General features: G+C 41.2%; 2 protein-coding genes across 4 annotated transcripts; one reads left to right on the forward strand and one right to left on the reverse strand.

The window, feature by feature from the left end:
- Positions 1–15,995, forward strand: crlf3 (cytokine receptor-like factor 3). 2 transcript variants are annotated; one of them, XM_053442739.1, is made up of 9 exons: positions 1–116; positions 5,945–6,072; positions 10,599–10,806; positions 10,948–11,035; positions 12,253–12,430; positions 12,521–12,749; positions 13,076–13,214; positions 13,368–13,480; positions 14,268–15,995. In XM_053442739.1, exons 2-9 carry the CDS (start codon positions 5,956–5,958, stop codon positions 14,531–14,533), a joined length of 1,338 nt encoding a protein of 445 aa, XP_053298714.1. In that variant the 5' UTR covers positions 1–116; positions 5,945–5,955; the 3' UTR covers positions 14,534–15,995. The 2 variants fall into 2 exon arrangements, with proteins under 2 accessions (XP_053298714.1, XP_053298715.1); XM_053442740.1 differs by lacking the exon at positions 1–116 and adding an exon at positions 3,338–3,429.
- si:ch211-40k21.5 (uncharacterized protein LOC100332117 homolog) lies at positions 13,813–23,429 on the reverse strand. 2 transcript variants are annotated; one of them, XM_053442741.1, is made up of 4 exons: positions 23,094–23,422; positions 22,226–22,279; positions 20,446–20,526; positions 13,813–14,647 (listed from the first exon to the last, which is right to left on the reverse strand). In XM_053442741.1, the coding sequence occupies exons 1-4, from the start codon at positions 23,321–23,323 to the stop codon at positions 14,587–14,589; spliced, it is 426 nt and encodes a 141-aa protein (XP_053298716.1). In that variant the 5' UTR covers positions 23,324–23,422; the 3' UTR covers positions 13,813–14,586. The 2 variants fall into 2 exon arrangements, with proteins under 2 accessions (XP_053298716.1, XP_053298717.1); XM_053442742.1 differs by lacking the exon at positions 20,446–20,526 and having other exon boundaries at positions 23,094–23,429.
- Positions 23,430–24,405: the final 976 nt, after the last annotated feature.

The following is a 24,405-nucleotide window of genomic DNA, read 5'->3' on the forward strand; positions in this document are numbered from 1 at the left end:
TTAAAGCCTCGGAAGTGTCATTTCTGGACTTGAGCAAAACTCCATATATCTGGCGGCGGCTTCGAGCTGATTCACGAGCTACGGGAAGAAATGGCGACGAGAAACCATTAAAACAGGTACGTTAGGACACTGTCCTCCACATGAGAAGGAACGTATTTTATCTCATCGTCTTCCCGATGGTTCTCCAGGCGATGTTTGCTTCAGACATGCTCAGGGTTTCATTGTGTTTTGACAACAAGCTCGCCCCAACTTTGTCTTTTAACTTCATCGTGAGAAAGACAAACTGTAATGGTGGTAACGTCGTGTCGGTAACTGGTGAATAGATATTTAATAACATGTGGCTTTCTATCAACTCTCCACTTCACCACTGGTCCTCTTTCATTTTCTTTCACAGCTGAACGTGTCTTTCTTTTTGCTAGTTCATCTGTTATTGTCATCATCTTCTTCCACCAGAATTCACCCTAATAGCAGCGGTAACCATCGTCTTAAGTTAACTTTTCGTGGATGAGAGTTGTCGTCGGTGAACTGTTAATACGCCGAATTGACCTAAATGCATTAGTTATTCAAATGACACGTTAGTTACGGTATTATCATCTATCTGGGTCTTCTGACAAAGGCGCCAACCTAAAATTTGAACATTTCTCAGCGAGGTGTGGGAATAGTGAGATCCTCAGCACTCGATCCATGGAGCTGCCTCCTCGTGACTATACCAGCTCAAATACATAGAGATTACACATCGTGAGTTATGTAATTGTGTGTTTTACATGCTCGATCTCATGGATGAATGCTGCTGGGTGGAGGTTTACCTTGGTAAAAATAAACTACAAAATACGGAAGTCGTTGGGACCGAGTTTAGACATGTCTGATGTCTCCTGTTGACTCGTTTCTTCAGTGGTCTGCTCTAATAATAATATAACTGTCTGTTTGCACCCGAGTTCCAAGCATAACTTTCCTGTTGGTCAGAGCATGTGCATGCTTGCAGCATCTGAAGGGGCTGCATGCAGATTCTCTAAATTCCTCACTCACATGAAGCCTGTTGACTTAAGATTGCATCATAAAAGGTTGAGGTATGGTCGTGTCAAAACAAAATGCAAAATGTGTTAGCCAATTAATTCAAATTGTCAATAGATATAATAGGCTGTACTGTTTTGATTAATACAATAATCCAAACTCTTGCTGACTGCAGCTTCTCAAATACAAGGGTTCAATAAAATAAACTGAATATTGGTGGATTTTGAACCATGTAACCAAAAACACACAGAATCTGAATACCTAGCAGCCTCAAGGACATTATTTTCTGATGAAATAACAATTTTAAAGTGAATTTATATGAAAATGGTCACTAAGTTGTAGCCTTATAACATTTTAAAACGTTTCTTAATATGTGTGTCAAATTAGTGTCAAGAGAATTTTGCTTAGTTCGAAAACAGTATGTCATAAACTTCTAGGTAGCCCACCTTTAAGTTCTCAGGTGTAAAGAGGAATACAAAAACACAGTATGATGAACCTGGATAAGCAAGCACACACAAAGATGCCAAAATACTTGCACAACAATACTGTTTAAAGTAAAGTACTCGTACACGATTGGATCATGACCAAAACATGCAGTGGGATTTCTTAGGCGATACAAAGACTGTGGTTGTGTCACTGCAGTTTTGGAAGCACGCACTGTATTTGTGACCCATAAAGTGTCTGACAGCAGGACATGTTCCCATGCAGGTTGACCTAAATACTGTGAAAAGCACACTGCTGGTTATTGTCTGGCTGCAAATTCACTTTACGTCAAAAGCAAAAAAGAAATAAAGACGGAGGGAGATTTCTGTTGTTTGTTGCCACGCCTGTTTCATAGAAACAGAAGAGATTTACTGTGTTACAGGAGAACTAGCTTGATGTTTGCTTGGCTAAGCGCCTGAGATTCACTAAAGAGTCTTTTGATTTTGGAGAGAAAGAGGGATTATAAACTGCTGGCTTATAGAGGTGAAGAGATGACCAGCCCTGTTTTCAGAGAATGAAAAAGAAGTAGAGAATTTATAGTGTGTCTGGCTGTCAAGGCTTCGCTAAAGGATGCTGTCCTGGGCACTTTGTTAGCAGAAAGAAAGGAGTGTGAGAGATGGCTGGTCCAAATTTAAGTGGTGGGTGTTGTTTATGACAAATTGAGAGAGGGGGCACATGCCTGCATAATTCTGCTGCTCTAGATTTGCATGTGTATACATTTTATATAGTGGACTTTTGTTTGGTGTGTTGTGCCATTAACAGCAGATCAGTTTACTGGCTGTGTTTTGTGTGCGTCAGATTCAATTTGTTCCATGAAAATCACTCAATGTTGAGTCATGATCTTTCTATGAATAGAAAATTCTATTTGAGCTCCACTGATGCAGGCGTTTTAAGATTGATGTCATTTTCCATATTTAAACTAAAAAACAACGTAATATTGACTGACGTTTTTTTAATTGAATCGTGAAAATAATAAAGCTTATTAGTTATTTTAATAGTGTCTGACTCACTTTCACTGCCTTGTAGTCTGAATCATACACTGTAAACAAAGATGGACCACACGTCTCCACTTCCTCCCACTTTCCAGATATGAAGCCAAAAGATCAAAAATACAAACGAATCCATCTTATGCTGATGACATCATTTGGAGTCAGATTGTGTGCATCAACTGCTTCTGCACTGAATGACCTGTGAATCGTGGATATGAGACAAAGATTGACAAACACAAAGTTGTGGTGCCCTCCGCATCTGTGGTGTTCCCATTACCATTTCATCTAAATTGATTTTTCTTGTGACTCATTCTTGTTTTTTTTCTTAATCAATCAGTAATTTAGTCCAAATAATGTCAGAAAATAGTGAGGGTCCAAGGTGAGGTCTTCAGACTGCTGGTTTTGATTCACATGGTGAAACTGCGTAATGTGTATGTTGCAGAACATGAGTCTAAGTGACTTCCTCTTCAGAAGTTGTAAAGGAAGCGTAGTCGACCGCAGCAGGAGGCAAGGTTGTGTCACTGCTCTCAGCTCTGAGGAGGACGAACCTGAGCAGAGTAGGGATTTCATAACCGAGTAGTTGATACACCTTATGTGATAGATTACAAATACATCTATAGAGTTATTATTTTAACTGTCATCTATGACTTAAGTGTAAAAAAAATATTTTAAACCTTCATCTTGTGAATTGAAGGTATAAACAGATGATACAAAATCAAACACCCTCTGTCACACACACTTATTCAAATAAACTTTGAGATGAAAAGTTCAATTGTGATGGTTTGAACGTTCAATGGGTTGATTTCAAAATGCAAATCAACCGTTTCACTTTCAAACCCCGTTGAGTGTTTCACCACAAAACAGACGTCTGTGACAGGAAGACGTTTAGGGTAGTACAAAAGGAAATTTTTTTCAGTCAGAGTTTCTGGGTATGAGGGTGCTATTGGTAATGTATTTGTGTATTTTATGCAGCAGCTTCTTGTTTAAAAAGGTTTTTGATTCTTGAATCCAGACTAATGCTATATAATGAATATTATATTGAAACATGTAGGAGTGTTGTGTCAGTAAGAATGTTGTATTATCTGTGTCACAGTACTGTCTAACTTTTAACTTTAAGCAGCAGTCTTGTGTCGTCATAATTTTCACTGCAGAGGACTGAGTGCTAACACAACAGCCGGCAGACCCGTTGTTTTTAAAATACTCCATCGTGTTGACGTTACTTTGTTCTGTGCTATCAGTGTTCCCATTAATCAAATGGCTTTAACATTAACACGCAGCCAAAATAACCAGATTTATTATCTTAGTGATTGTTGATAACAGGTGTTAAGGTCACAGTGAGGAGCCTATTAAACGGGCTCAAATCGTATCCATTATTTTATTTAAAGGTCAATAACAGTATAATCCCACACTGCTGTGTACTGAAACTAAGTCAAGCATGAAGTCGTGTAGTTAGCTGATTGGCGGGTTTGTTGCTACAGGAAGTTTACTTCTTGTTGCCACACATTGCCACACTTTTCTCTGCATGTGGTGTTGTACCTTGTAGTATGAAGATTGTAGGTTATTAAAAGTTAAGCTCCACATTAGGGAGGAAAATGTCAAGCATTTTCCCTAATCGATACTCTGCCATGTTAACAATCAATAATACATTGTTCGTTTTTTTCAAACATCAAACTGTTTAATTGTTTAATTAGTTTCGAGTGGGAAGTGAACTTAAAGGAGACATATTCAGGTTGATAATTTGAAATTGTAATATTACACGAAAGGTTGTACATGCTGTAATGCTCAGAAAACACATCACTTTCCTCTTAGCTGCCTTCAGACATACACTGATGTCCTGGAAATCTCCTGACATTCTCCGGAGGAGCTGTATTTGAGAACGCAAATATCCAAGTGAGAGGCTCCAGACATTCTCCCGGAGTTTCTCTTGCTAGCCCCTTGGTAAAAACTCTGGATAAAGTCTCAGTGAGCTCTTGTGAGAAAAACAGCAGGACATTATCCGGAATTTTAACAGGGAGCAAATCGGCATGTTGTTGATGTTTCTAACATGCGACGGTTTAAAAAATGAAAAAACAAACAAATATAAATATCTCAGGAGGAAAAAGCAATGCCCTACTCCAACAAAAATGTCAAGAGAGCTTTTTATGATAAGGGCAGATGCCAGTGTCGATGTGCTGTAAATAAAAACACAGGATGTCCACAGCGGAATTAATATGTTACGTCCTGCTTCTGCTTGTTGCACCACCCCTCACCTAAAAGCTCTGGAGATTTCTGTGTTATTTTGAATGAGTCTGAGTGAAGAATCTCCTTCTACATTGTTCATTGGTGAAAGGCAATCTCCTGATGAAGTCGTTATTTGGAATTCATGCATGGAAACAGCTATCCATTGCTACAGCTCCTGTCCTCAGCCTGTGTCTGAAACATATGGTTTTAGCTCCTGTCTCTTTAAAGCCCCCCTCCTGATAAAGCCCACTTTGTTGTGATTTGTCAACTGCTTCCAGCGCATGTAAGAAAATTCGGCCTCTACTCTCAATTTACCTGGAACTTTTAGGGGCGTGCTAGGTCAGCTACTAAGGGTGCACTATGCAACATGAGATTTTGTTTTGTCATGTGACGTCAGTGATGCAGAAGAATGATCTGGAGTACTGACAAAGTGTTTGCAGGAGCTTCAGTGTTTTCTGTGGGGAGAGAGGAGCTTAATTTATGACAGACTTTAGGCTTTTTAAGTTTGCAGAACTTTTACATTCACAAAAGACTTTGCAACACACTAGATGAGAGAAAAAAACTGTAAAAGAAAAACTCCTTAAAACAACACAAAATAATAATTTTGTCATTTAGTCATGCGGAGCTGCCACTCCCTTTTGTTGCTGTTTGTCGACTTTTCCTTAAGTATTAAACATATGCAGCACAATGTCCAGGTTTTACTGGAGAACAAACATCAGATCAAACTCAATGTGTAACTGCTGTTACTGCTGTAACAGCAGTTACACCTAACCCCACATTTTCAAATAAGGTTAAATTAATCATAAAATGTCATATTGTGCCTCAAATGTGATTAAATTCAGTTATATTAATAAAGTTTTTTCACTGAAATTTAATGACATATTTGATGTTGCAGGTGCTTTATAAATGACAAGGAATGTGCATTACTTTTTAAAATTCCCATCAAGGACAATTTTATTTAGAGGTCTAGCTCATTAGTATCTGATGATCACAATGCTTGGGGTAAGTTAGAAAAGAGACCGGGCTGGAAGAGCCAGATACTACTTTTGTTGGGCATACATTAGATATATGAAATTAACATATATCGACCACTTCATATTTTACGATTTTTATGAGATATCAGATTATTTTGTAGATTTATTTATTTTTGTTTAAAAAAATGATGAAAAAAAACTCAATCCATATTTTTCAAGTTGATCCACTCAGCAGTGTGTTGTAAATAAGCTGTGCGTGTGTTTCAGGAGGAGGGAGGATGTCTGTGGAGGTGGATGCATTGCTGCAGGAGGCGAAAGAAAGCATAGAGGCTGCCCAGAACTACCGCAGTGAACTCCAGCAGCGCCTGCATGGCCTCAACCAGGCCCGAAAACAGGTACTGCTATTTGTTCACACGCCTACATGCAATAATTCTGTCGCTCTATGTTTTAGCTCTTTAGTCATCCTGCTGGTTTAATTCTTCTGTTAGGGAAAAACGGCTCCTATTACTACAGCCCCTTGAGAAATGAGGGATATTCCATCCTCACCGCCATCTCTATCCATTTCAAATGCGCTCTTTCTCTCAAATAAACTCAAGCAGTGCAGTACTGAAGTATTCGCCTCTGACCAGGCTGAGTCCCAGGAGAGAATATTCTCCCTGTCTCTCTTTCTGCTATCTCTTCCTTCCTCCTGCTGTTTAGATTTACCCGTCCAGCTGCTCAGTCAACAATGCAGCCACTTCCGGTTGCTATAGACGGACAGAGAGTCTCTAGAGAAGAGATGAAGGGAGAGAAGGGGGGGAACATGATGCTCTGGCTTATTTGTTTATTATTATACACTGTAAAAAGTTAAATATGAAGTCAGTAAAGCTGCTTCCAGACGATTTCCCCTCATATATTTCTAGAGGGTGTCTATGTGAGAACACAAATGTCAGCAACAGTTGCTTCACATTCCAGAACTTTTACTGCCAGCATCCGAGTAAAATGTCCGTGAAATGTCCAAGTGACACCATGTGAGAATACAGCAGGAAAATTTCACAGAAAAATTCACGCCAAGAGATTGTGTGTGTTGATGACATTTACATATAACACACCACAGAGCCTGAAAACTGGAAGAAAAACGAATATCTGTATGATGTTGTAAGATCTGTGTGTCATGAAAAAGTCAGAAAATCACATTAAAATCATTAAAAAAAAAGTCATCTATCTCTGTATCCTATTGGAATATATAGTGGACCATCACCCCTCTGATGCTTTTTACTGATTATCGTATTAAGTTATATGTATGAAGTTCAGAGAAAATTGCACTTCATTCCTCCAGAAGTCTTTTTTGTGAGTTTGTGTGTTTAGGACTCCCTCCGCCCAATCCCAGCTGTTCCATCATACATTATTTAGAATCAGACATGAGGTGGGGTTTCTTTCCCATAACGCTGCTCTTTCCCACAGCAGGGATGGCTCATCACCAGATTATCGGACTCCAGGAAATATTACACTCTCATACACGCACGTATACACAGACACACACGCACCCTGAGACAATACTATCACTGCAACATCTCGTCTTTGTCAGAGCCGTATAGTCCAAACATTTGGGGAAACAAACTTCTGCCTCTGTCGGATGTCAGATCACCTCCTCCCATGTTTGAAAAATGATTGAAGATTTCTGGTTTTATTTTTAGTTAGATTTATTATTTTACCAATCCCAAAATATTGATTGTCATTTGTCTGTTATTGTACTGATAGTCGTCAGGAAGTGATGCATTGTCGCCAGTGGAAAAACCTCCTATGTCTGCAACACACACACACGCAGAGTTCAGTGTGTACTCAGGCAAAACCTGGTGTGTGTTTTCCATTCACAGCATCATACTGTCCCTGTTTTATCAGTGCAGCAGTTGTCAATCACCCAGCCATTTCCTGCTATCTCTCGCTGTGTATACTTATTGAGCAATCCTCAGTGTGTGTGTGTGTGCGCGTTCGTGGAGGAACTGAAACATAACCTCTTCCTCCGATCACAAACCATCAAGCTTCCTGACGAGCTACTTACATTTACATTTAGCTGACGTTATATCCAAAGCGACTTACAATAAGTGCATTAATCAATAATCAAGAAAGTACAATTTCTTCAAAAAAGCAAAATTACAAAGTACTATATGTAAGTGCCATTTAAGTGCAACTAAATTGTTAGTTTAAATTTTTTTTAATCAAGGTATAGTCGGAAGGTGTGTTTTTAGTTTGCGGTGGAAGATGTGTATGCTTTCTACTGTCAGGATGTCCATGGGGAGCTCATTCCACCATTTAGGTGTAACGTTTGACCATGTCCTGATGTAGACTGGACCCGATCCGTTCGCAGCAAGGTACACAAGTAATAATGTTTTGAAACTGATGCGAGCAGCCACTGTTAACCAGTGAAGGGAGCGGAGTAGTGTGAGAGAATTTAGGTAGGTTAAAGACCAGTCGAGCTGCTGCATTCTGGATGAGCTGCAGAGGTCGGATGGCACTAGCAGGTAGACATGCCAGGAGGGAATTACAGTAGTCTAGGCATGAGATGACCAGGGCCTGGACCAGAACCAGCGCCGCCTTCTGAGTGAGAAGGGGGCGTATTCTCCCGATGTTGTACATCATGAATCTACAGGAACGTGTTGTTGCAGAAAGAGAGAGTTGGTTTTCAAGTGTCACACCCAGGTTCCTAGCAGTCTGAGTGCGGGTTAACACGGAGTTGTCAAAGTTAATAGTCAGGTCATGGGTGGTAGAGTCTTTCCCTGGAAGGAAAAGTAGTTCAGGTGATGTGCAGACATCCACTGAGAGATGTCATTCAGACAGGCAAAGATTCATGCTGCTACCTGTGTTTCAGATGCGGGAAAAGAGAGGATTAGTTGGGTGTCATCAGCATAGCTGTGGTAGGAAAAGCCATGTGAGTGAATGCCAGAGCCGAGAGAGTCGGTGTACAGAGAGATGAGGAAGGGAGTAACTGTCACGGCATGAAATTCAAAAGACATTGAGGTAAAAAGCAGTGGCGGGTAGAGGGAAAAACTCCATTTGCAACAGATGACTAAACCTGTACCACCACCCCTACCAGTGGGTCTGGGTGTGTTGGTGAAAGAGAAAGCAGAGGAGACAGCAGCTGGGGTGGATGTGTTGTCTGGTGTGATCCAAGTCTCAGTGAGAGCAGTAAAGCGATTGCTTGGTAGCAAAGCCAGAGAAGTCTGTCTTGCGGGTAGCTGACTGGCAGTTTCATAGTTCCATCTGTGACAAGATGTTGGGAATGTGTGGAACGGGTGGGAAAGATAATAGAGGAAGGTTACGGTATTGGTGTGAATGAGTGCAAGGCCTATAGTATCTACGAGTAGAAATGCGCACGGAAAGTATACACTTATTCAAATAAAAGGAAACAGCAGCTTAATACTCAGCCTCCCCGACAAACTTGTCACTTTAATCAGTGATCTGGTGAGTCTAGCAGAGAAGCTTATTAAAGAATATACTTTGCCTTAATCCAAGCAGTCCAGTAGTATAAAACCCCAGAAGTCCAATGCACACTAAAGTCTAGCTTTTTGGAACTGGGATTTACATCTAACTCAGCTTGACAGTGAAAGTAGCTTGCACTCGCTGTGTTTGGTGCAAACGCCAATTCGTGGTTTCCATGATGATGGACAATCAGATGCTGCCAGCCCCAAAATTGAATCCTTGTGGACTCAGAGGAAAGTGTGGAACATGTGACTGTACACATACTCCCCATTGCAGTGTATAAACAGAGGTTTGTGTGTGTGTGTCAGAATGTGCGGTCCATGTTGTGACAACAGCCCGTGGAAAAAAAATGCTGCTAATAGGCTAATCAGGCTCTTTACTGTGACACGTCCAAAATGATCCATGAGTCCAAATAAATTGTGGTAGAGGAGTAATATCAGAGTGGAGAGCGGATTGCATGGATTGAGGGATTGTTTATTATGATTTAAAGTGAACCTCCATCCTTCAGGTTCAGATGGAAATGGAACTGGAGCGAACTGATCTGGCTCGGGAACATCATGGTCCCCCACCACACTAATGCCCACTTAAGGGGATTTAGAGGGGAAAAGTCTTTCTTAGAAGAGTTCCCTGTGGCAGAGGTGCCTTGCGATTCCGTCTGTGAGAGTCACAATGGCATGCAGCCCCGCCTGACTCACCCCCTCCGGCCCTGCCCAGTGTTTAGCATTTTTCAAAGTCATGCAGTGGATGGACCTCTGCTCAGACCTGCAGCAGAAAGAAAGAAGTGACAGCCAACAGAAAATATAGGTGCCCTACTCCCATCTTTGTCTAACACCCGACAAACAATCAAAGCGTAAAAAAAATTCTAATAAACTCAGCCCTGCCACCTTTATCCAATTGTTATAATTACAAAACAAATCTCTTAGCCTAAATAAATAACTACCAACACACACTATATATACTGAATCGTAATACTAACTGTACTGTTGGCTGTGTAATCAAAGAAAGATGTTCTTTCTTGTGTTTTTTAAAGTCATTATGCTGCTGTCTCAAAAACTGACGACAGCTTCAAATAATTCCCAAGCCACCGCTGAAAATAGTCCCCAAACACTACTTTCTTTGAAGTGAGTTAAATATAGAGAAAATGGCTCAGTTGGAGAAGCTGCTTTTCACCGTCTTCGTGTGTAGATTTGTTGGTTGTTTAAATTTCGACACCAATGTGACACCACAGATGTTACATTGGGCATTGGAACGCATTTCTTATCGTTTAATGTATTTACTAAAAACCGATTAATCTCAAACACAATCAGCCGATGTGTCACTAATAACAAATTGTATATTCTAAACAAAGTGACTCTTTAAAATGTCTTTTCTGGGATGCATTAGTAAGCGACGCTCGGTTTGACCCCACAGTTCACATCCTCACCTTTTGGGTTTTTGTGCCTTCTTCTTCTCTGCTCTGTAGGTGCGGGGGAGCTCAGGTCAGGCCCGTGAGGCCCTCCGGAGGCACTTTGCAGAGTTGCAGGCGGCCGCAACACGACTGCTGACGGAGCGACTTGCTTCCCTGGTGGCTGAAGTGGATTCCATGGAGGCTGACAGTGTCAAACCGCTGGATGACTGTCAGAGCCTCATTGAGCATGGGGTGGGCCAGGCCGACGAGCTGCTGAGAGAGGGTATGTCCCCTAAAAGAAGAATAGAAAGAGATGCCTGTTTTCTACTTTGCTGAACCTGTTCTGTTTTTACATGATACTATTACTAATTACTCGGTTAAACGTTTTTTTGGGCTAAAAAATAAACCTACCCTCTGTCTCCAGGGGAAGCAGCTCTACGTTGTGGTCTCGGGGAGAAGGAGGACAAACTGGGCAGTTTCACCAAGAAGGCCATGCACATCCAGCTAGACAGGTAGTTCTCTTCATTTCTCTTTTCATCACTGCAGGTGTTTCCCTCTGTCACTTAAAAATGTATTATTTTGAAAGCTAACACTAAAAGCTACAGATGCAGTGAATGGTCAGGGTGTGGTTGATGTAAAGTGCATGTCAGCAGTTGGCAGGGGGGAGCCATTTTTATAATCTGAGCCTAGTGAACTTCATCAGCTGACAACCTTCCTGCAGCGTTGTTCATACTTCAGTTCAAAGTTCAGTTCATACTCCTTACCTCAATTCTTACCTATACCAACATTCGCCTCTGTTTGTATGTTGGTCGGTTTGTGTTTGTGTGATCTTTAGCAGGATTACACAAAAACTACGGGACAAATTGGAGGTGGAGGATGCAATATGGGTCAGGAAAGCACTAATTAAATTGTGGTGCAGATCTGCATCAGGGGCTGGATACAGGAATCTTTTTTTAACATTGTGAGATTATCAGGCGTTTTTTTGTTGACATTTTCACTGATTTGCCTGATTGTAAATTCATCTTTATAAAAACAATCTGGGACATTAACAGGACTGCCATTTATTAATATGTATGATTTGGTGCAGCTTGATTCTATGTAAGTGGACTGTAGGGATTTGGCAGAGTTATGACCTCTACTGAGAGTTATTCTAGTTTTAAATGATTTACTCAAAGTCTCCATCGAACCTCCTCCTACTCATCCATCAAACAGTATGTGGTTTGTTTGAATCAAATCACACAGCTCAAAAACATAAAATACATGACTCAGCATCTGAACATGACTACAGAAGTAACAACAAGATCCCAACACAGGAAAACTTGTAAGAAAAAAAACGCCATGCCATGGAAATCGGCTCAAATTGCCATACTTAGCCACATATCTTCGGAAATAGATCATACTGAACTTCTATCTGCTCAGAGAAACAGAACAGCCATGCTCTTCCAACATGGCGGTTACAGTAAAATATTTTCCATCAGTTTCAAAATGATTCATTCAGTTCACTGTTTACCTAAATTACGAGGCTGTACAAACACAACACTGCCCTTCTGCGTGAAACTGCTGAGGTTTGTGTGGGGATGGTCCCACCTACAACTGGACAAAACTAATCACCTGATATGTGTAAAGATATTCTATCATTGGATTAAATATCCAACATTAACACTGGTACTTATGACCAGATTGCGGTTATTCACTCTATTGAAATGAACTGGCTCCATGTGTTTTCCAGTCTACCAGAGGTACCAGCGTTGGTGGACGTGCCGAGTGTTTCAGCCCAGCTGGACGACTCCCTGCTGGGGCTGATAAGGGACAGGGTCTCACGCCACGGCTCCGTCTCCTCCCACCCACCGGTCCAGATAGACGAGCTGCAGGAGAGGCCGGGGAGTATTCTGGTCCGCTGGTGTAAGGTCAGCCAGGGAAGGGGACACAAAATACACAGGGACTCTTCCATGTGATAGTTGAGCACCTGTAACCTCGTTGTTTTGTGTGTGCGTCAGGTGGATGAGGATTTTGCAGCTGCAGATTATCGGCTGCAGTACCGACGATCAGGCAGCGGGGGCAGCCAATATGAGGATTCCTACATTGGTCGGGATAGTGAGTTTCTGGTTCTCCACATGGACCCTCACACAGATTATCTGTTCAGGGTCTGCGCCCGCGGGGAGGGTCGCACTGAGTGGAGCCCCTGGAGCATCCCACAGACGGGATACACCACACTCGCACCGCACGGTAGGGAAAGAAGACTTCTGCAACACATGTATTAACTTTTTAAAGGACGACCTCTGGCCCTGCAAACAACCCACTGCAGAGTGGGAAACCCTGTGCTGTGAACCCATTCTAAACAAGACGTTGGTTTTGTTCATAGAGCTACCAAGCAAGAATTTTAAATAAAGCTAAGAATTTGGTGTTGTGAACTTTGAAGTGAAGGACGACAAACGTTACATACTATGTGTCAAAACAGCACAAACAGCATCATAGGCAAACCTGCAGACTGTGTTGTTACTTTTTGATGTGTTGTGTATATCTAATGTGTGTGTGATGTGTCATTGTAACAGAGTGGCGACCGGGCACTGAGGGCTACATTCTGAGCAGCAGGAGAAACATCGCACTATGCAACGACTCCTCCCAAACCCGCTGCCAAGTCCTCTACTCCAACGCACCCACCTACTTCTGTGGTCAGACACTGACCTTCAAGTACGCACATGCACCTGGACCCTTTCAGATACTTAAGCTCATTAAACCTGTAGTCGTTTCTCTACAGCTGAATCAAACATGTAATCCAGTGTATCTTTTCTGCTGGACTCTTTGTGTTAAGAATTTGTGCATCTCCATATTCCGCGTTTGCAGGATCTCTGCAGCAGGTCAGATGGACCGTAGGGACAGCCTGGGCGTGTGCGTGGACAACCAGAGGGGGGCGGAGTCTCTTCAGAAAGACCAGGCCGTCTGCATCTCCACCAACGGTATGTGGACACAAATGATCTGCATCCGCGTGTATACATACACGCACACACGGTTTAAAATTCCACCCTGTGGTCACTGTGATACTTAGCTTACACTATATTTAGGGAATTATGGCATCATGTTTATTTAAAACATTTAAAACACATTTAGAGATACATGGGTAATGGTGCTTTTTTTATATAAATTATATTAAATAGGTTAATGTTACAATGGATAAAATAGGTTCAAAATGTCCTGGTTACTTCAGTCTTTTCATCTCAGCAGAGCGATGCACTTGAGTTCTATGTAAAAACTGAATTCATATAAGTTCAGCAGGAATCACTCTCTCCACTTGTAAAGTTAACAAAAGGAAAATCTTTATTGTTCATTTCACTACAGTAAAGCATTTGATGCAACTGAAGAGATGAAGGATACATCCACATTATTACTTTTTCATTTTATTACTTAGTCTCAGTCCACACATGCTCTTAAGTTCTTTATCTATCTATAAAGATAGACTTCAGATGTAACCATAGCTGCACTGTGGTTTTAACTGCAAAAAGCAGGATTAACTGTATAAAATATCAGTTAAATCCTTTTTTTGCTGTTTGTGCAATATCAAAGTTTATCTGCAGTCAAAACTTTCAAAGATTTCTGATCATCTCACACGGAGCTTAAAAGTATAAATTAAAATAATTCAGCTTTTTAAGGCTCGTTTTGTTTCAGCACATTTAAAAAAAGATTTTTTTCAAAATTCAGTTTCCTCCCATGGCGTGCTGCAACAGATGTTGATGTTTCTCCGCTCAGGTGCTGTCTTTGTAAACGGTAAAGAGATGACCAACCAGCTGCCCGCCATCACCACCGGCTCTGCTGTGACCTTTGACATGGAAGTGGTGAACCTGTTTCCAATCAGCAACAATAACCTGAGCGAAGGGTGCAACTTTAAGCTGAGGGTGACCATTGGCTCAGGGAACCGGGAGGTGGTGTTTGATTGGCTGGTGGACCAGGCGGTGGACTGCCTCTTCTTCGGCTGCTCTTTCCTCCACTCGGGCTGGAAGGTCCTTGTGTTTTAAGAGTCACGCTGTCGATCTGCTGGAGTTTGGGAGCTCCGTTATCTTCAGATTCGTCACTCTTCTTCTGTTCTTTCACCTCTTCCATCTGAATCATCTGCAGGGCGACTGCAGAGTCTGGGGAAAAGACAGGAAATATCTGTCATGTCTACCCAGATTTTCTGAAATGTAACAACAGTTAACCCTACAACAGATTTCTTCACATCACAAATATCCATCAGTAACTGTCCACGTAGCCTGGAGTGATCCTCCATTTCTGTCGTGTATATTTTAAGAATATGGAAAATTCCTGTGACCTTCCTTCACCACGTCGAGACATCGTGAGCTGCCAGTGTACGATGAAGCACAAATGGAAGCTAAAATACAGAATTAACATAACATATTGCAAAACATAATTTCTCCTGAGTATGGTCAATTCCGACTTTCGCCATTTTTTCAATCTTCATGATTCCAGAGCCAAACATGGAAGTGCAAGAAGTCTCATATTTAGTATAGTTTAAAAAAGCGGTGAGACTAGCTCAGGCGGCACCAGGGGGACTAGTTTTGCAGCATCAGAACCGATGATCAGGACAGATGAGTTAAAAAAAAATTTGCGTTGCATTTATCAGATGTTTATTTCTTTGAAAACAGAAGCTTGTTTCCTTTCCTCAGGAAAATTCTGTTGGTTTACATGCGCTTAGGTAACTTGGTTGCTGTTGGCTTTCTGTATTCAAATGAATCTGCTACTTGCTCAACAACCCCAGGCTTTGTAATAGACGGTCAGCACAAGCATTTCCTGAATTTCCCCACCCCACCTTGATACAAATCCGTACCGGAATTTTCTTAGTTCTTGGGTCCCACCGCTCCAGAGAGAGAGTTTTTGCATAATCCTGCTAACAAACAAGTACATCTCCATCTTTGGTGGAGGTAATAAAAATAATTGTTTCGCTGGTACCAGGAGCAACTTGCCTCTACCAATGCAGCCATTTTTCTTTTTTACACGTACTGTACCTTCTCCTTTATGAATGAGTTTTTCTGTCACCTGCTTCTTGTGTGCATGTAGACGTGGCAGTGACGATATCTGAGCCTTTTCCAGGACACAGATGTGATTGATACTTTTTTTTCCCTCCAGACTCTTTGCAAACCTCATCAGTGTCGAGCGTCTCCGTGTAGAAACGATCAAGTTCCTGTTCAGTCGTCAGGAAGCTGTGTTGTTTTATTTAGGCTGTTGTTTAAAGCTGTTTTATTTGTCCATGTATCTGTGTTGTTTGTTTAGCCACAGTAACAGTTTAACGCAGCCTGATTGGACACACACTCTGTTCCCAGGTCACACGATGATAAATGTTTGTTTGTTTTTTGGAGCAGTATTGTTACGATTTGCCGCTGCCTCTTTTAACAGTTTAAACTGATGAACCTGCTGGTATTTTTTTTAAATCATCATTATTTGTTTATTTTAACAACAAAAAAAACTCACTGTGAAGTCCGACCTTGTTTTGTTTGTTTTATTTGCATGACAGACTCATTCAGACGTCTAAAAATGAACATTTTAACAACAACAACAACAAAATAACTGAGCCTCGTAAGTAGCTGTAGCTCAGGAGTGACCTTTGGGGTGTTTGGAGAAATTGGAAGGAGAAACAGCACTTTTTTAAGTTTAGTTACAATAATTAATTATCAGCTGGGATAAAATATCGAAAAAGCTTTCTGGGAGAAGTGTGAAGGGATTTAAATAAAACATGACTGACTGCCATTTCATGGGGCGGGTGGTTCAGAGCTTCTGGGCCCCTCACTGCAAAGGCTCGGTCCCCTATAGTTTATAACCTGGTCTCTTGAACAGTGACAACACTTCTGCCCAAGGATGTCAAGCTTCACAAAGGTTCTTATGAGATCAGAAGGTTTTCACTATCATCAGAAACCAGGTCATGCAGGTGATCAATGATCTCTTTTCTAAGACAGACAGTGTAAAGAGGCTGTGACGAGTTTAAGATTGAGAGTAGTGTAGCTGAGTTTTAAACTTAATTATGAGATAAAACATGTACAACTGTGTCTCTATAGAGTCGTAACACAACACCCAGGCTGCGGCCAAAATCTACATTTATATTTAGTTCTGATCATGATATTGTGAACTAAAAGTTTAATAAGCCTGTTGTTCACTGGACAGATGTGACAGAAGAAACCAGGAGCTCAGAAGATCATGTGAGGATTCACATCAGTTCTGGATGGGGTCACGACAGTAAAATAGCTGTTCTCTTTATTGTATATTGAAGTGTTCCTGTCTACGATGTTGAATCACTTTAAATGTTGCTGCCCCAATGAATTGTGGGATTTTTCTCCTATCTTTTAATGAAGGATGATCTGGTCTTTCCTTTGCTAAAGGAGATAAGTTAGGATGCACTGAAGCTCCTTTCCTTGTCATCAAGACAATTTCAAAATTACGGCAGCCGCTGAAATACTTGCAGGTCTTTTCACTTACTTACAGTGCCTTGCATAAGTATTCACCCCCCTTGGACTTTTTCCCATTATGTACTGTTACTAACTGGAATTCAAATAGACTTAAATAAACTTTTTCCCGTTTGGTCAACAAAACATGCATAGTACTTTGGAGGTGCAAAATAAATGTTATTGTCACACAAACAATAATGAGAACAAAAAAGTTGACATCTGTTGGGTGCATAAGTATTCACCCCCCTGTGTCAATACTTGGTAGAACCCCCTTTCGCTGCAATTACAGCTGCAAGTCTTTTGGGGTATGTCTCTACCAGCTTTGCACATCTAGAGATGGAAAGGTTTGTCCATTCTTCTTGGCAAAAAAGATGAAGCTCAGTCAGATTGGATGGAGACCGTCTGTGAACCGCAATCTTCAAGTCTTGCCATAGATTCTCTATTGGATTGAGGTCTGGGCTTTGACTGGGCCATTTTAAGACATTAACATTCTTTAATCCAAACCATTCCTTTGTAGCTCTGGCTGTATGTGTAGGGTCATTGTCCTGCTGGAAGATGAACCTCCGCCCCAGTCTCAAGTCTTTTGCAGACTGCATCACATTTTCTTCAAGGATTTCCCTGTATTTGGCTCCATCCATCTTTCCCTCTATTCTGACCAGTTTCCCTGTACCTGCTGAAGAGAAGCATCCCCACAGCATGATGCTACCACCACCATGTTTCACTGTTGGGATGGTGTGCTCAGGGTGATGGGCAGTGTTGGGTTTTCGCCACACATAGCGTTTTGCATTGAGGCCAAAAAGTTCAATTTTGGTCTCATCTGACCAGAGCACCTTCTTCCACATGTTTGCTGTGTCTCCCACATGGCTTCTGGCAAACTCCAAACGGGATTTTTTATGGATCCCTTTCAACAATGGCTTTCTTCTTGCCACTCTTCCATAAAGGCCAGATTTGTGGAGAAGACGACTAATAGTTGTCCTGTGGACAGATTCTCCCACCTCAGCTGTGGATCTCTGAGAGATGTTCAAAGCTCTGGATATTTTTTTATAACCTAACCCTGCTTCATATTTCTCCACAACTTTATCCCTGACCTGTTTGGTGAGCTCCTTGGTCTTCATGATGCTGTTTGTTCAGTAATGATCTCCAACAAACTCTGAGTCCGTCACAGAACAGGTGTATTTATACTGAGATTAAATTGCAGACAGGTGGACCCTATTTACTAATTATGTGACTTGCAAATGTGACTTGTGAATGCAATTGGTCGCACCAGATCTTTGTTAGGGGTTTCACAGTAAAGGGGGTGAATACATAAGCACTCAACACTTTTCAGATTTTTATTTGTAAATAATTGTGAAATCCATGTAATATTTCCCCCCACTTCCAAATGATGCACTATTTTGTGTTGGTCCATTACACAAACTCACGATGAAATAAATTTTAATCTGTGGTTATACCATGACAAAATGTAGAAAAGTCCAAAGGGGGTGAATACTTATGCAAGGCACTGTAGGAAGGTACCTAAGCTAAATGGAGAACTCGAACGCAGCCCAGAATCCTTTGCAACAGGGTTAATGGTCAGTGAGATATAACTGGTATTTGGCAGTGATTTTTGGACACCTGGTTTTTCAAATCAGTCGATATTGATATATATCACAACAAAAATCAAGTAAGCACCACTGCACTGAGGTGCATCACTCCACTGGTCAACAAGTGACTCTGCTCCTCTGATGTTTTCTATTCACTCACAGGTTGAACTGATCTTTATAAAAACCTGCTAATTTCATATTAATGTTCCTGGATTAACGGGGCGTCGCTTCCACTGCAACAGTGAAGTTAAAACACTGCTTTACTTCATAATCTACAGAAAGAACATCTCCCTGCAAGTGTGCGTGTGTGCTCGTCTCTGACCCTCCTCACACACACAAGTTGTCAAATCACATGTATTTAGTTATTATTGGTGATGATAGATCATGAATTTGGATCGTTCTGGTCTATTTAACCCTGATGTCCTGACTGTGCGCATCACGGTACGTCTTGTGTTGTGCAACAGGTTTAAACGTGTGTCTCATAAACTCTAGAGAGAACCACACAAGCACAAAGTAAATGTCAGTCCTGTACGTATCCTAATAACTTCTGATCAATGATGGTGTTTATCCGACTCCGACAGAGACTCTGACACAGGACGACCAGATCTTTAATGTGTGGTGGAAAACCACTAAAAATAAATGAGTGGTCCACCTCGATGCAGGAGCCCAAACGTTAGCACGTGTGCTGCTTCCAGCTGCTACTTCGACGCTCTGTGCTGTGTTCAACCTAACCTGCCGTGGCTGTAACTCTATTCCAGCCACATGATTGGTTCGTCACGGCACTATTCTCATTATCATTGGCTGTTGTCTGTCAAAACATGGACGGAATGAGCTCTATCGACGTATCGACCATGTCTTACATTTCTAGCTTTTATTTCGTCAAAATTATCTTTATCGGTTTATCTTCTCTGCTTTAGGAGCTTAAATAACTCGGTAGTGTGGATGGCAAGTGAAACCATAGTTTTTAGACTCAACGTACTGTGTAGTGTGGATGCAGCCTCAGAATGATAAAAGGCCATTTTGGCCGCACACGAACTGTCTAAAGTGCAACTAAAAGTGTTGCTTATCTGGGACGCGTATTTAAACACATTGAAAAGGTCCAACATATTGGGCTCACTGCAGAGTGCATATGCACACGCACAAAATCTCTGGTGAAATGGTGGAATACTAACATCATTCAATACAAACCTAAAAGCTTATCTAAATCATGGTTAAATCAATGTACCAAATATTTAATATTCTTTCAAGAATTGCACTTTTTGTTAAAAGAGCCAGAGATTATATTTATCGTTTTGGTTGTCTGCGGTTTATGTTTAATGTATTTCGGATATTTTAATATTTTTTCAAATTCAAATACAGACTTAATTCAAAGACAGACTGAATCTTTAGAATTAGGTCAACTACTCTTTGAAGGGTGAACTTGCATGATTATTTTATATTACCAGTGTACTAGGGGCTTAAAATGGTTTCACAATGATGACAATAATATCATTGACCACTAAAATTTCTTGGACAGAATATCGTCAAAAAAAATTCATTATTGTGACAGGTCTACCATAGTATTTGTAAGAATGCACTTAGAAGTTTCCTTGTTTAATTCTCTGCGAATTTATTTCATATCCAGGCAAATCTATTTTCGTACAATAAAATATCCTGAACTGAAAAGATAATCAAACAAATCAAATTGAGCCCAGCCCTAGTGAAGAAATTACCTATGCATTTGGAAAATGTCAAGGGTAAAATAGGTGTATTAATGCAGTGCCAAATAAAATATTTTGGGTGCATCGAAATTAATAACTTAAGCACACCGGTGCAGCCAATAGAAAAGGGTGAGTCAGGATTCCTCTGATATGATTCACATCTATCCGCTGTTATGAGACTGCAGCGTAAATAAACTTGATTCTGACAAACCTCAGACTAATGGATGCAGCACAGTCCTCATCTGACGCACTTTCTTCACTGGCCGTTTCCCATGAGTCTTTACAGTTGATTCTGGGAATTAAAAAAACACACACATACAGTGCCTTGCATAAGTATTCACCCCCCTTGGACTTTTTCCCATTATGTACTGTTACTAACTGGAATTCAAATAGACTTAAATAAACTTTTTCCCGTTTGATCAACAAAACATGCATAGTACTTTGGAGGTGCAAAATAAATTTTATTGTGACACAAACAATAATGAGAACAAAAAAGTTGACATCTGTTGGGTGCATAAGTATTCACCCCCCTGTGTCAATACTTGGTAGAACCCCCTTTCGCTGCAATTACAGCTGCAAGTCTTTTGGGGTATGTCTCTACCAGCTTTGCACATCTAGAGATGGAAAGGTTTGTCCATTCTTCTTGGCAAAAAAGATGAAGCTCAGTCAGATTGGATGGAGACCGTCTGTGAACCGCAATCTTCAAGTCTTGCCATAGATTCTCTATTGGATTGAGGTCTGGGCTTTGACTGGGCCATTTTAAGACATTAACATTCTTTAATCCAAACCATTCCTTTGTAGCTCTGGCTGTATGTTTAGGGTCATTGTCCTGCTGGAAGATGAACCTCCGCCCCAGTCTCAAGTCTTTTGCAGACTGCATCAGATTTTCTTCAAGGATTTCCCTGTATTTGGCTCCATCCATCTTTCCCTCTATTCTGACCAGTTTCCCTGTACCTGCTGAAGAGAAGCATCCCCACAGCATGATGCTACCACCACCATGTTTCACTGTTGGGATGGTGTGCTCAGGGTGATGGGCAGTGTTGGGTTTTCGCCACACATAGCGTTTTGCATTGAGGCCAAAAAGTTCAATTTTGGTCTCATCTGACCAGAGCACCTTCTTCCACATGTTTGCTGTGTCTCCCACATGGCTTCTGGCAAACTCCAAACGGGATTTTTTATGGATCCCTTTCAACAATGGCTTTCTTCCTGCCACTCTTCCATAAAGGCCAGATTTGTGGAGTAGACGACTAATAGTTGTCCTGTGGACAGATTCTCCCACCTCAGCTGTGGATCTCTCCAACTCCTCCAGAGTAACCATGGGCCTCCTGGTTGCTTCTCTGATTAATTTTCTCCTTGTCCGACTCTTCAGTTTGGGTGGACGGCCTCCTCTTGGTAGGTTTGCGGTTGTGCCATATTCTTTCCATTTTCTTATGATGGATTTTATGGTGCTCAGAGAGATGTTCAAAGCTCTGGATATTTTTTTTATAACCTAACCCTGCTTCATATTTCTCCACAACTTTATCCCTGACCTGTTTGGTGAGCTCCTTGGTCTTCATGATGCTGTTTGTTCAGTAATGATCTCCAACAAACTCTGAGTCCGTCACAGAACAGGTGTATTTATACTGAGATTAAATTGCAGACAGGTGGACCCTATTTACTAATTATGTGACTTGTGAATGCAATTGGTCGCACCAGATCTTTGTTAGGGGTTTCACAGTAAAGGGGGTGAATACATATGCACTCAACACTTTTCAGATTTTTATTTGTAAATAATTGTGAAATCCATGTAATATTTCCCCCCACTTCCAAATGATGCACTATTTTGTGTTGGTCCATTACATAAACTCACGATGAAATAAATTTTTATCTGTGGTTATACCATGACAAAATGTAGAAAAGTCCAAAGGGGGTGAATACTTATGCAAGGCACTGTATTAACTGACTGGAACACATACACATTACACAAAGAGTGAAGGGGAAGAAAAACTTACACTGGGTTTTGAGGATCGATACCAGCCTCCTCCTGAACTTTCTTCTTCGAGAGGCTAAAACAAACACCAAGAATCAAAAACACTGGTTTGTCACAGCGATGGGTGACAAGCAAGTAAACACACACGTGCTGTGACTAAAGGTGAGTGTCTGCCCCAAACTGACTGCACAGCCTATTGGACAGTAAGCTGTATTACTCCGTTTATTTACATCTACAGCTGATTTCATCTGGATCACACATACACTCATAACTTATACACACTTACTTTTTGTCCCTGGTGATAAAGATACGCGTTGGTGGAATTTTGTTATTTGTTTATTGTTACTGAAGAATCAACTGTGTGGCCAAAGACGTTCACTTTTGGACATGACACCTGTTCTAACATTCTAACAATGATCCTGGTGTCAAATGTTCTCTGAGCTTATTACTTATCCACACTTAAAGTTTAGTTATAGAGATAAACTGCATCTCTTGGTCTTTACCACAAATCCTCATTATTTCTTACAAATAAGAAAAACTAATACATAAACACTCAGTTCTAAATTGGCTTTGAGAAATTATTCAGTTTAAACGGTAGCTAAACAAACATTTTTTTTCATTTACATATTTGTGTCTGCTTACATGTGTTTATCTTTTAACATGTGTTTCTGTCTGAATACATGTGTTTCTGTCAGTTGACATGTGTTCCTGTCTGTTTACGTGTGTTTCTGTCTGAATACATGTGTGTCTGTCCGTTTACATGTGTTTTCTTAAGTTGCAGTGCCTTGAGCTCTCAGGGTCACACCCCCTCTAATGATGCCAGCTAGCTAATGTAAGCTAACTCAGCCGACTACTACCATGTAATAATAACATGAACAACCAGAACCCACCTTTCCAGTAGAACCAAAGCTAGTTCGGCGTCTTTCCGTATCCCCAGCTTGGTCCGGAGCGCCCTCCATCTTGGGAAAGCGAAGCCGATGTTCACCCTGGTCTTCGCCTGCATCCGGTCGCGCAGTAAGCGCAGTTCTTCCCCCTTTGGTTGTTGCACCTCGGGCGTCATCTCGGACACAGAATCCGCGGGAGGCCCCGCGCCGTACGGGAGCGAATAGAGATGATCCATCAAGATAAAGCCAACATGATAACTCAAACTACTTCAACATCGTCCTCTTCCGAGGGTCTGCCTCATACGGTGTTTGGGCTGTGACGTCATCCACAGGCGACAGGATGAAACCACAGTCTATGGATGAAAGTTTAAACCATAGATATATCCACCACAGTGGACACAATATACTGATTTCTTCAAGTTTGAAAATCGCCGGAGACATTTGGGGAAATGAAGGAACACAACTGAGTTAAATATTTATAAAGCAAGTCTGGTTGTTTTTAGACATTTTGACACGAAAGCTTCACAATGTCTTTAAATATACTCCCTGTTGCGCATGCGTCAGTGCTGTGGTCGAAAACCAGACTTGGTCAAAGAAACATTGATTTTAAAGGTGAAACTTGTTCAGTCGCTGTTTTGACTGGATTTGATCCGCGGCTCTGTGGGTCTTATGGAGGAGGAGAGATCCGAGCAGAATTCAGCTCCAGCTAAACCCCCCTGACCCAATCCTAACCAGGAGCTGACCGCCAGGAACACAACTCCCATGATCCCACGCTGCTTCTGCCAAACTCTGTTTTGTTTTGTTTTAATTCGACCCCTAGTGGTAAAATTGCACATAGCACACGACATATCATCTGGGACAACAGCTTCATTTTGACCCCAAAGCCTCACATTAGATTTTCTTGCACACAGGTACAAAGCAGTGCGACTCACCTGACCTCTGAGCCAATCAGAGAAAGCTTTACCTCATCAAGCACTTAATATTATCATCGCTGAGAGACAAAGCCTGTGTGACTTATTACCTTTATGAAATAAGCACGAATAAGAATACAAATTAGAAACTAGAATATTACTCAGTAGATATTACTCATTAATACCCCCTAAACACGCCCGTTTATTCATCAAGATCCATTAATTATGCTATAAAAATCTGTGAAAGTTGTTAAACACACAACGTTAAAGAAAGTGGGAAAAAATTATTCTGGATCTGCACCAAAGTTCTTCCCTGATCCCTTACGCATTCCTCCACCAAGCTTTGTGGTAATCTGTCCAGTAGTTTTTGTGTAACCATGCAATCAAACAATCACATGCAAAAACCT

This window comes from Pleuronectes platessa, chromosome 16, assembly GCF_947347685.1.
Source record: "Pleuronectes platessa chromosome 16, fPlePla1.1, whole genome shotgun sequence".
Classification (NCBI taxonomy): Eukaryota; Metazoa; Chordata; class Actinopteri; order Pleuronectiformes; family Pleuronectidae; genus Pleuronectes; species Pleuronectes platessa.

Bases quoted from the DNA above. Each gene is read 5' to 3' on its own strand.
- crlf3 (XM_053442739.1), top strand. From the start codon at position 5,956: ATGTCTGTGGAGGTGGATGCATTGCTGCAGGAGGCGAAAGAAAGCATA. The intron at 11,036-12,252 runs GTAGTTCTCTTC...TGTGTTTTCCAG, and splicing joins ATGCACATCCAGCTAGACAG to TCTACCAGAGGTACCAGCGT. The intron at 12,431-12,520 runs GTCAGCCAGGGA...TGTGTGCGTCAG, and splicing joins TTCTGGTCCGCTGGTGTAAG to GTGGATGAGGATTTTGCAGC.
- si:ch211-40k21.5 (XM_053442741.1), bottom strand. From the start codon at position 23,323: ATGGATCATCTCTATTCGCTCCCGTACGGCGCGGGGCCTCCCGCGGAT. The intron at 22,280-23,093 runs GTGGGTTCTGGT...TGTTTGTTTTAG, and splicing joins GCTTTGGTTCTACTGGAAAG to CCTCTCGAAGAAGAAAGTTC. The intron at 20,527-22,225 runs GTAAGTTTTTCT...TTTAATTCCCAG, and splicing joins ATCGATCCTCAAAACCCAGT to AATCAACTGTAAAGACTCAT.